The 12,162-nt window shown below is 50.5% G+C and overlaps 1 protein-coding gene across 1 annotated transcript; it reads right to left on the bottom strand.

Annotated features, from left to right (window-relative positions):
- Positions 1-1,338: 1,338 nt before the first annotated feature.
- On the bottom strand, positions 1,339-11,907 carry Amer3 (APC membrane recruitment protein 3). The gene is made up of 2 exons (XM_063258772.1): positions 11,408-11,907; positions 1,339-6,384 (listed from the first exon to the last, which is right to left on the bottom strand). The coding sequence occupies exon 2, from the start codon at positions 6,364-6,366 to the stop codon at positions 3,997-3,999; it is 2,370 nt and encodes a 789-aa protein (XP_063114842.1). The 5' UTR covers positions 6,367-6,384; positions 11,408-11,907; the 3' UTR covers positions 1,339-3,996.
- Between the last annotated feature and the right edge of the window lie 255 nt (positions 11,908-12,162).

Below are 12,162 nucleotides of genomic sequence, written 5' to 3'. Positions count from 1 at the left end.
TGAGAGGGAGGCTGTGCTTACAGATACCAAATCTCTGTGTCAAGCAAAGTCACTGATTTTATTTGTCTAGCTTCTTTCAAAGGATGGGATGATGAATTCAAAAGTCTTCACATGTCGTAATAAAAATCAGCCACTTCCCTTTCAGTGCCAAGATGTATGATATATTTTTGGCACCAAGGAGTCCAGATGTCAACATCAGGACCTCAACAGTAGACAGCGTTCATCACAGGGCCCAAAAGCAGATGGTATGAACCAATTAAAAGCCTGTGGCCAATTAAAAGCATGGTGTGTGTTCTTTTCTAATTCTCACACTTTGAAACACCTTAATAACCTCAAAATCCAGGTGCATCATTAAAGCTAAAATGCCTTTGCCATATAATATTCAAGAATAAACTAGATGGGGTCACTGCAGAGGGACAGAGGACAAATGAATGCTGGGGCCTCAACCTGTTGCTTGCTAAAAGTACAGTTTGTGTTTTCTTCCACTGTATACCACCACTGTCATCACCAGCACCAGTGCTTCCACCACCATGTGTTCCCAGAGCAACTGCAGCGACCTGTCCTTACAAGGCCATGTTATTTGTGTAGGAGGGGGTATTGATGGAATAAATATAACAGGTCCTGTGATCAACTGGCCCCCATTCCTCAAGGCTGAGATGTTTGCATGGAAAAGAAAACACCTTTGAAACTGTGCTTGGGGCCAGTGACAATTCCTGGACATTAGCCCACTGTGGCCACCCTTCATAAAATCTCACTTCTTCTTTGTTAAGAGGCCAGCTGACCTTTTGTGTCTATCAGCCTCCTCTCCTGGATGCAAAGCCTTTCTAATAAAGCTCTGCCTGCATGCTTGCTCACCATCCTTGACAATCTCCCATCAGGCCAGAAGGTCCCAGGTTCAATATCAAAGAGAATCACAGTAGCATGGGCGATGGAAGCAGAATACATTGTTCATTACAAAAATGCATCTTTTTGTTGTTAAGCTAAACTTTTTTCCACTTTTTTAGTGAGAACTTTAATAGAAAATATTCAGGAGAATAAAGGAGTGCAGCACTGTAACAACAAAAATGGGAAATAACTTGAATATCCAATAAATATCTGTTTAGATTTGTTGCTGCCTACTGTATTTTGCCTGCTGTCATTCAAGGGAGAGAGCTGATGCCAAGATGAGTGGGGAAATATGGTAGGAAAAAAGAACTGGAAGGACCTGGGAAGGGCGGGGGGATCCGCAGGAGTGTGGGCTGAATTGGGGGAAAGTGCTGGCTTCACACTGTTTGAATTGCTATGAATATTAGTATGAATAAATTTTGTAACAGAGGGGTGAAAGAGAAAGGATGGCAATTTGTTTTTCACCATTTTTTTACTGTGGCTTTTTCCTTTTTATCTCATGGTTTTTTTTTTTTTCCATTACAGAAAATAAAATGAAACAGAAGACCAGGAGAGGAGAGCAGCATCTCCTGGCATAGTCTGCAGGTTCTTCCCATCCAGTCCAGACGATGCCCTTCTTATTACCAAAGATCTGCCTCCTAGCCAGCCCCATCCCAGTGCAGCTCTGCCTCTCTTACTCACCAGCACTCCTGGCCTCCATAGCAGGTCCAGCTTCCCAGCTTTCTGACCTTGGGCCACTCTGTCACCCTTGCCATGGCCACAGTATGGCCCCAAGGATCTGCTTCTCAAGGTTTCACTTCACATGAAGAACTATTTCTGAGATGGTTAGAAATAACCAGTATTTCTGAAAGCCAGACCGGGCCTCTTCTACCTTAAGTAGGACTGTAGCTCACATCTTTCCATGGCCCTGCTTCCTAGGTACTCCCAGCTTCCAGTGACCCAGGCTTTCCTGTCCAGACCTGACCACCTTGGTTCCTGTCATTTTTGCTCTTGGGTCTGGTTGGGTTCTACTCCATAATCATGAAGCACTGCATTACAAGGAATGTTAAAGACACTGTCCCCTGCTGGGGGAGAGACATTTAGTAGGGTTGGATTTAAATCTCCATTCTGTTTTTCTCCAGGCACAAGGTTCGTGGTCAAGAGGAAATCAGAAAAATGTGCTTCAATACTTCATGCTGTTAACAAGTATTTACTGAGCACTTACTCGGTCAGGTATAATACAGAGCCACAGGTCCATGACTGAGGGAGGGTGCCCTCCCCCTAGGTTCTCAACTTGCTCACAAAAAGACATGTGGCTAGCACTCTAGCAGGTTCAGACTTCTGTGGCCTGAAAAAACGAGGAGGAAGGATCTAAGGGAGGTGTTCACCATGGAAACTCCAGAAGAAGTTCCAGAGCCTGCTGAAGAGCAGGGACCTTGCAGCAGAGGTAAGATTCGAATCCTACCAGCCACACACACTCTTTGTGGCCATGGACTGTCCATATTTTGGTTTCTAGGCCTGAGAAGTGAGGATAAGAAGTGCATTTAGGTTGATGTGGCGAGGGGGCAGCCTGATCTACTTGTAACCTGTTCACATCTAGACTCAGTAATGTGGTTATGATTTTGGGAGGCTAGGAGGTGAGGGTTTTGGGAAAAAAGAATCAGACATGGCTTCACAGAAGAGCTGGTGTTAAGACTCCTCTATATCCCAGGGCTGGAGAGACTGGTGTGGAACCTTGCTGTAACATTTGAATCTAGGATGCATAGCCTGTGTCCTATGTACTGTGGGCCACAGCACTGCCATGAATGATGGCTGCAGGAGAATTTATAGCCTGAAGTCAATGTCAGGCACCATGAGACTGCAGCCCGGCCTGAAATTCCTCCCCTGCCAGAGTTAATGCAACTCCCTCCCCTCTCCTCACTTCCCCTCAGGAGTTCTGGATAAACTGTGACTTCTCTGGTAGTTTGCCAAGGACCTAAGCTCCCCTTTCCCTCTAGAAATAAATTTTACAGGTTCCTGTAACATCCCATCTTTTGCCTTCCATGACAGTGTTCTGGCTGAGGTAGAAACTAATCCTAAAGGAAGGGGATGGGCCATCTGTCCCTGAACCTGCTACCTTGGTGCTGGGCCAGGACACCTGACCTTTCTGAGGATACCAGCTGGCTTCTCTAGTTTTTACAGTTTTACACTTCTGAATATTTGGGTGCTTCTTATCTGTTACAGCTTTGTGAATGTGTGCAGCCCTACTCAAGGTGAATTTTCTTGAAGATGAAATGGGGATGCTAACTGTGGAGAGAGTGGAGTCACTTTTGCTACTTGAAGAAAGAAAGGCAGAACTGGGAAGAAGTAATGGGGTTCTCCCCAGAGAGTGTCCTTCCATCCATGGCCTCAGAGAGTGCAAGTGGAGGAAAACTATCACTTGCACAGGACAATTTGTGACAGAGAACTCTGAAACACCTATCAACAGAGGTGGGCAGGGTCCAGTTAGCCCTGGCAGGGTTGCGGAGTAATGCATGATCCTGGCTGCTTTGAGTCTCTTGCAGAGGTGGAGCTGGTTCTGGACTGGGTTCCCAAGGACTGGGAGAGAGCTCATGGGGTGAGATCAGAAGACCCTTCTGAGCTTACCACATCTGGCTCTTGTGCTGAGCCTTGGACCTCACCCTTCTCATACAATATCAGTCGACAGATTGACTCTCTCAGCCTCTCATTTGCAATATGGACCATTTCTTTTTCATCAGTCTCAGGCCCGAGCTCCTCTCCGACATGTTTCTTAAGGAACAATTTGCAGTTTCAAGCTATCTTTGGCCTTGGGTCAGCTAAAGATACCTCCGCATGGAAATGTCCCACCTCTTACTTGCCTGAGTCCTGCTTCCATTGCCTCCAACACAGCCCTTACATCAAGAGAAAAACATAGATTTTTGGGTCCTAGTATCTTTTGAATATGTCCACAAAGACTTGGTTTATGGTGAGGGTGAGCCTGTGCTATGGATAGTGTTTGGCCATGACTGGCTTGAGGGCCCCCACTTCCAGCTAATCAGGCCAGGGGTCCGTGACAGCATTTTGAGACATTTGTAGAGGAGCCCTTTGCCACTGGCTGTTCAGAGTAAGGCTCAAGGTTTCTGGGGAGTAGCCTCAGGGGCTCCCCTGGGCAGCAGGAGCTAAGGGAGGCCCACAGTCCAGACAACTTCTGTGTGCTGCCTGCTCTGCAGCCTTCGGGCTGAGCTGCAGCTTCAGGTCCTCCATGGAGGCGCAGGCCTTGGCTTCCAGGCTGGTGGGCTCCGCCCTGAGCTGGATCAGGTTCAGGATGAAGTCTGGATGCTTCTGCTCTTGTGAGGTGGCCAAGGAGGGCAGGCAACAGATAGTGACCTCACTAGGGAAGCTACTAGTTTTTTTCTGCTGTAGGAAGTCAGGGCTCCAGGCCTGAGGCTGCCTGAAGAGACCACTGCCTGTGTCCTGCCTTGGAGGCTGGCCATCTGAGCAGATCTGCAGGGCTGCCACATGGGTCAGACAGCCTGCCAGTGCAGGCCCTGCCTCTAGAGTCCTCCCGCCATAACCAGGCCTCCCGGGGCCTTGGCAATGCCTCACATTTCCAGGTGGCCCCGCTGCCTTCTGTGAACTGGGCCAGGCAGGCAGGCTTGTAGCTTTGATTTTCCTAGAAGTATCTGTTGCTGTGGTGGCTGCAGACTCCACAGATAATGAGCCTGCAGAATGGCCATGGGTCTCTTGCTCCATGGGGGGATCCTGGGATCGGGTCATGGTCCCCTTTGCCATTACCCCTGAAATTGTGCTCTCTCTGGCCAGCAGGCTTTGAGTATTCAAGTGTGCCTTCCTGCCAGTTGCTGAACATACTGTGGCTCTGGCTGTATCTGAGGCCTGGTTCCTCTTCCCCTCCAGTTTCTCTTCTTGTCTCCAGGAGCCCTTAGGAAGGCTGACTGGGTCTTCAGGCTCCACAGGGGAAGGGGTGGCAGCAGGTGGAGTGCGGCGGAGCCAGTTGACAATACCCATGGTGATGGCCAATTCTGTGTCACAGAGCTTCAGCAGGCACTCCTTGCCCTTCCAGGAGCTCTTTAGAAAGCCCTGGCTGAGCAGGTCGGGGCTTGGTGCTGGGGCCAGGTTCTCCTCAGCCCCCACATGGAAGCTACACATGGAGAGTGGTGTCCCCAGGGCTGGACCTGACAGACTCCCTGACACACCGAGCTCATCATCCAGGCTTGGGCCAACCGGGCCCTTGCTGGGATCATAGAACAGCTCATACAGGGCATCTCCACTGTAGCTGTCTCGAGGAAAGACAACCGCTGGTGTGGTGGGGCCTGAGGCCTCCTCGAGGCCTGGGGAGAAGGAGTCGTAATAGCCCTCATCACTTGTGGACACGGATTCTGGCTGCTCGCTTTTAGGGGTGCCTGTGTCTATAGAGCTGGCTTGGGATCCACTGGGAGGGCCCCTGTAGGGGAATAGGGGCAGCTTGACCAGCTCAGCCATATCAGGCCTAGGCTGGGCTGTATCTGTCCCCTGGGGCCCTGCTGGCCATGAGCCAAGCAGGGTGTGCTGTTGCTGCTGCACAGAGTGAGTCGTGCTGTCCCAAAACTTAGTGAAACTGGAAACCTCTTTCTGAGCGGGCGATGCTAGCTGCTCCATGCTCCAGGAGGGACCCATGGGAGCCTTGCTCTCTGAGGCCTGAGACATCTGGGTGGGGCTCTTGAGGTTGTCTTTGAGCTCTAGGGATGGCACTGAGCTCTCATCTGCAAAGATCTCTCCGCAGCCTGTGAGTGAGTCAAAGCTCTTGAGGGAGGCCACATCCTCGCATAGGACCTGGCACAGGTCAAGAGAGTCAGGCAGGAGCTCGCTGTCAGATAGGTCCGGGCCCAGGCTGTCCAGCTCCAGGCCCTCTCCCAGGGAGAAGAATGCTTTGCCTTGTTGCCCTGCAACAACCAATGGGTCTCCAGGGGATGAGAGGCTCTTCCCCTTGCCTGCCAGGGCAGCTACGTTCTCAGTCTTGTTTCTGCAGATGTGGAATAGGTTCCGGAAGCACTTCTTGGGCCTTTTCAGGGAAATCCTCTTCTTTGGGATGCTTTTGACCACAGCAGGCACAAAGGGCATCTGGGGCACAAAGTGGCGGTAGTCAATCATGCGTGGGCCACTGGGAGTTCCTGGGAAGCTTGTGCTGCCCACCAGCTGCCCTGTGGTTGTGGTTGCTGTGCCAGCTCCTAGAACACTGTCGTGAGTCTTGCTTTTCCTCACTAGCTTGAAGGTGGCTTCACAAAGGGCTACAGGGCCCCCGTCAGGGTTGGGATGAGCTCCCTTGTTGGGATTCCTGCCATGTCCTTGGGCACTAGGACTGGTCTGGGACCCTTTCTCGCTATGGAGCCTTTGCTGCCCTCCCAGTGAGACTGACCACAGACTTGCATCTTCCTTGACTGGAGCAGTAGCTGCTGAGTCTGAGGGTCTCTCATGGGAAATCTGTAGGCTGGATTTGATGAAAGTCTTTCCCCTCTTCAGCTCCATGCTGCTGGTGCCTGGTGCCTGTGGAGAGAAGCGGGAGGCATCTGCTTCTTAGTATCTGATATTGGGGGACTATGGGCTTCAGAAGACTTTTACCCATCTTTGTTTACACAATTGGTTTAGTAGTCCCAGTAGATTTTCCAAGGAGGTGAGGGAGGGATAACTGGAATAGCCCTACGCCAACCCCACACACTACTCTCACTTTATAGACAGCTGATAGGCACACAGAAGAAATCAAAATGAGAGCTGAATAGGGGCACTGGTGATTGTTCTGTCACTGAGCTTGTGACTCATTCAAACACTCTCTCACTAGTTGGTTTAGACTTCCATCTGCAGGCCAGTTATGCACCAACAGCATCTCAGTTTACCTGCACCAACTTTTTGGAACAATCATTGACTTGCTTAGTGCATGAAGCAGACAATCCAACTCAGTGAGCTGCAGGGGGAGACAGAACTAATGGGAATTGCATTAACCTGCCTCCCAAACCTGAATCACCTAACCATCCCTGGAGGAAGTGGTATACATTGTACTCCAGGACTGTGAGAGGCAAGGCTCAGTCTACAAAGAGGGCCAGTGGACACGATGTACTTTAGTGTCTATTTGGTGCATGCAGAACGTGAAGGTATAGAAAAAAGAGAATCTCATGGTGCAAAGCAGAGAGGCATTGCTGAAGGCAGACTGGGATACACACAACATCATAAGCCAGACAGGCAGGCAGCTGTTACCTGCGCAAACATCACTGATAGACATTGGTGCTGAGACTGCCATACAGAGGTTTCTGATGTCAAGGCTGAGTCCCATGGGAAAGGCACTGGGGTCTACCCTGAGGGTGAGACTTGGGCCAGGTAATACAAAAATTGAGGCAGCTTGGTTATCCTGGCACAACTGGGGGATCTGGCCTTATTCTGAGGTCAGTGAAGCACTGTGGATGCCTGGCTGATGAGTGGGTGGAAGCAGAGACATTAAGATTGGTGCATCTAACTGTTGGGTGTAAAAGGAAAAAGTCCAAACAGACTGAAGATGGGCAGTAAGGCAGATGCCACATTGGTAGTAAAGTTGCAAGATCTTCCTAAGGGGCAAACACTGGGATTTAGTAACCTCAAGAAGTAAAAGAAGCAGGTACTGGAGTGCTCAGATTCATGCCAAGGGAGTGAGACTGGCAGAACCAAGACAAGGAAGGATGACAGGGGCAAAGCAAGGTGGATGGTGGAGTGGGCACACCAGGAGCTGATAGGAAGGGGTGGAGCAAGGCTCTAGTTTTAGGCATGCTGCCCTTGGAGTAACTTTGGAGTCCTCAGGAACCTGAAAGAAGAAAGCCAAAAAGCCTCCTCTGAGAATCTCGCTGATGTGTGCTCACATGGCCTCTCCTTTCATGGCAATGCTGCTTCCTGCCACTTTTCCTTTGCCCCTTACCTAATTAGTAAGTGCTCTGAGGCCTGCCCTGTGTCAACCTAGCCAAGGGGAGACTGGAAGAAAGAGAATGTGACTGTTTCCTTTGGGTCTGCAGGAGGACTACTCTGTGGGCAGCCCCTGCATTCACTGACCAGCTCCTGGGAGAGGGCCTATAGCGGATGAAAGTCATGTGGCATGTCAGCCAGTTTTCCTTGTAGACACACCCCTGAGGAAGCCTCACCATTCTTCTAGATAGTTGCTTGATAGGTGCAGGCTGATAGGGTCAGTGAGAAAGTTCCTGAGATGCCACATAAGGACCCAGGTAGTCAGAAGACCTGCCCTACAGCTAGAGTGGTAAACCTGCCATTTCAGGGGCCTCTGCCTACCCAACCTGTGGGCATCACTTCCTCCCATCCAAGTGGTACCTGGATGGAGGAGGAGACAAGGAGTCAGGGCCATGCCCAAGAGAACTGCAGAATCTGGACTCAGCGCCACCTGTAACTTTGACAGCACCCTGGGTTGTGGGACAGTGCTTTAGGCTATCATATTGGCTCATCTGCCACTACCGAATGGCATGCGTCCAATCATTTCCCAGCCTGCATGCACTTGCAGGCACCTTCAGGTATTGTTCCACCCCAACATGCCTCTGCTGCCTAGATAATGACTGCCCCCAGCACCAATAGGCTGTCCTGCACACAACACAGTCCTTACAGTCTGGGCTTGGTGTCAGACCACCCAGATTTGGGTCATGGTCACATTCCTCTAACTAAGCAGGCAGCTTGCTCCATAATCTTATAAAGGAAAATGCCAAAAACGTCCTCTGAGAAGCTCCCTGACATGTGCCCTCACAGTCTCTTCTTTCATCCTGAACACTGCAATGCTCCCTGTCTGCAACTTTTTAACACCCCATTTTACCAAGAGTAAATTCAGATACAGAAACATCTACAAATTGGCCCATGTCACATAGGTGATAAATGACAGAGCTGGGATTTGAATTTGATAGTCTATGAATTAATAGCCCAAACTGTCTTCTGTGAGAAATCTAAAGATACAGTAATAAATGTGTTCTTGGGATGAACTTAGGAAAGGAAAAGGAAACTGAATATGATAGACAATGAAGGTAATCTTCACAAATTTAGAAAAAATATAATTGAAGGTATAATGTCCATGGAAAGAATTTTGGAGACATTCATTATACTATTTCTATTTCACTTTTTTTGGTGTGTTTTGAATGTCTAAGTTTTCCAAGCACTCTGTATGGGCAGGACAAGCACTGAAGGACAGGACAGTGAACTGGAGACATCAAAACTATGACAATCACGTGTTCTGTAGTCTGCAGTCAGTTTCTACACTCAAACATTATGGATCCTTCCTTTGGAGGTGTGTGTGGATGGTGTGTTGTATGGAGGACCCGCCACCTGGCAGGGGGTAGCCTGAGCAGCCATCCTTCATGTCATTTCTTAGGACAGAACAAGATTCCCATGCATGGTCAGATGCTGGCATTGTCACTTCTTGAGGACAGGGGCCAAATGTACACAGGTTCTCAGTTGCAGAGAATTCTGCTTTGTAGCCCCATGGCTACAGATCTTTCAGGGAAAACTCAGCCCAAAAAGTGGCAGGCCCTTCTCTGCCACATCTCTCCACCAACAGAGAAGCAGTGTGTCCCTCCCTTTCTTGTGTGCAGTGCTCAGCAAACACTGATTATTCATTCTGGTGCTTGTTCTTTCTCCTCAATAAAACTACAAAAGTTTTAAAGCCCAGGACTCTAACTATACTACACTGAGTGTCATGGTTTGGTCTAGGCGTCCTCCCAAAGCCTCAAATGGTCATGGGGGTGGGGCAGACCTTTGGAAGGCAGCTGAGTCTAGCTCTTGTGACTGGTTCATTTTCTAGCACTGGGATTGGCAGTGTGAGTGCTGCCCCTGCCCAGGGGTGGGCAGTCGGCATACCATATAAGAGAGGGAAAGCAGCCTACTTCCCCTTTTGCGCCTTGGGTATCTGCCGCTGCCATGAACAGCTGCCCCTGTGCCACATCACCCTGCCTCAGAGCCAGCTGAGTATGGACTGAAACCTCCAAAAAATTTTAAGCTAAATAAACCTTTTCTTCTTTCATTTTGGGCATCAGATATTTTATCTCAGCAAGAGAGAAAAGTAACCGAAACACTGAGCTATTATTTATTTAGGTGAAATGCTTTCTATTTGAGACACCTTAAACACTCATGTATATTCAAGTTTCATAAATAGGATGCTGGGTCTGGAACTTTTAAGTAACACAGTTTATTTGCCTCATTTTATAAGATGGATCTCTGTGAAAACCACAACCTTGGAATAAGTCTCATATTTCTAAAATGAACTTGCAAATTCCATGGGCCAGAGACCACACATTGTAGCCATTTAATCAGTTTCATTTCAAGGAGTGATATTTAAACCAAAGCTAGAAGAAAGTAGAGGACAGACAGAAGACGTGGAAAGCCTAATTCAGTCAGAGGGAACGCCCTGAAAACACACTCCAAGGAAAGAGACCATCTAAAGACCTGAAGATGGACCTAGTGACTAGAGTAACAGCCGAATGGAATGAGATCAGTAGACTGACCAGGTCAGTCACACCCAGCCTGAGGTTTCAGAAAGGGCCCCAGCCTTTTTCCTGTGAGCCATAAGGAACCAGCCTTGAAGAGCAAATGAAGCAGTCACTTTTTAACTTTCACAAGTGACTCCAGTTGCAGATGAAATGAAAATCTGGGTCAATGGGGGTGGAAAATGGTGGGTCACAGATCACAGTTTAGAGGAGAGAAGATGGTGACAGAGACATTCAGTTTTGCAATCAACATGACAACTAACTTCAGATCTCCTGTCTAGGCTCTCCTTTTTCCTTTGAGAAGGTCAGGCTGTGCCTTTCTTTTGTTTTTAAACATGGACATGATTGGATGTTTAATTTCATGCAACAAAATATCTCCCCCACCCCTCCCCCCCAAGAAACACACATGCAGCAGAAGTGCTTTAAGACAGGAGATACTTGGCTGGTGGTTTCGGCCTTTGCTGTGCCTTGCCCTGTCCAGCACTTGATGTCTGGTAAAGTCAACAATGAAGTACAAGAAGTGTGCAGGACTAAGAAGCACAGGCCCGGAGAGGAGCTTCCGGGAAGCTGGGCTGGGCAGAGGCTACCGGGCGGGGTTTCGTCTCTGTAGCAGGCTCCCTGCCTTTGGAAGGGTGGAAGGATAGCTCTTGCGGACAGGAAAGATCCTGCGTTCTGAGATGGGGTGGGGGCGGGGTGTAAAACAGAAATAGAATTGAGGATGGAGATTATCCCCCACCCACTCCGCCCCCATGCTGGGGAGACAAAGGGCTTTCTGGGAGCGAAAGTCCTGGCGCATCTCTCTGACATAGCCACAGGGTGCTTTTCACCTGCTAGTCCAAAAAAGACGACCTCCCCCAGGCAGCGCGTCTGAGGTGGGAGGATTCACCCACCCTGCAGCCCAAGTTGGGAGAGTCACCGCCCTTAGACCCTACAACTGCATCATAGCGTTGGCCACCAGCCCAGCCCTGCCTTTTAGACAAGGCAGGAGATCCCCACTTCATCCCTTCCCCCTTCTCCCCCAGATCCACACCCTCAGGAAAGGCACCGACCCAGCGCTCAGGGTCTCGGCGACTTACCCCTGGGCCTCAGCAGTGTCTCAGGGCGCGGCCGCGACCCGGCGGGGTCCGGTGCTCAGAGGAGCAGCGCGGTCAGCACCACGGCCAACGCCCGGCGCGCGAAGGAACCCGGCCGCTCGGCAGCCCGGCTTCGCTCAGCCCGGGCTCCGGCTCCGCAGCGCTCGGGCAGGGGAGGTGTGAGTCGCCGGCGGGGTGGGGCTGCGGGCTGCGTGCGAGCCAGGCCGCCCCCTCGCTTTGTGTGTCTTTGTCCCCACCTCGGTCTGTCCCGCAAGGTTGTGACTTTGCCTCCTCGGGCCCAGGTACCGAGCCCGGTGCGGTCCCAGCTCCAGAGAGCACAGGTGTGGGTCCCTCAGCTGCTGCTGCAGCTCGGGGGCCTGCCCCAGCCAGGGCGTCGCCAAGGACTCTCAGCCGCTCGCAGAAGGGGCGAGCCGCTGTGGGCAGACGAGGCAGCACCTTGTAGACGAGCGTTTCTGGATCTAGTTATATTACTAATGGGGGGAAAGAGGAGCTTTCCCTAGTACTTACCGCGAGGGATCTGCTGGCGCTGTGCCACGCCGCAGGCTGCAGGAGGGGCAGAAATGCTGTGGGCTCCCGCACCGCGGAGCTGGGGACAAGGAGTGGAGTGGGGCAGGGACACATTACGGAGTAATTCGGGAATTCAGAGAGTGGGTGTCGGTGAAGAGCTGAGCCCCATAGGGGCTGGAAACAAAGGTGAGTGCAAGTGTAAGGAGTGGACACCGAGGTCACCAGTATGG

The sequence above is a fragment of the Cavia porcellus genome, unplaced genomic scaffold, assembly GCF_034190915.1.
Source record: "Cavia porcellus strain 051 isolate PalLab524CR breed Dunkin Hartley unplaced genomic scaffold, mCavPor4.1 scaffold_12, whole genome shotgun sequence".
Taxonomy (NCBI): domain Eukaryota; kingdom Metazoa; phylum Chordata; class Mammalia; order Rodentia; family Caviidae; genus Cavia; species Cavia porcellus.
This window is presented reverse-complemented; position numbering and strand designations above follow the sequence as displayed.

Bases quoted from the DNA above. Each gene is read 5' to 3' on its own strand.
- Amer3 (XM_063258772.1), bottom strand. From the start codon at position 6,366: ATGGAGCTGAAGAGGGGAAAGACTTTCATCAAATCCAGCCTACAGATT.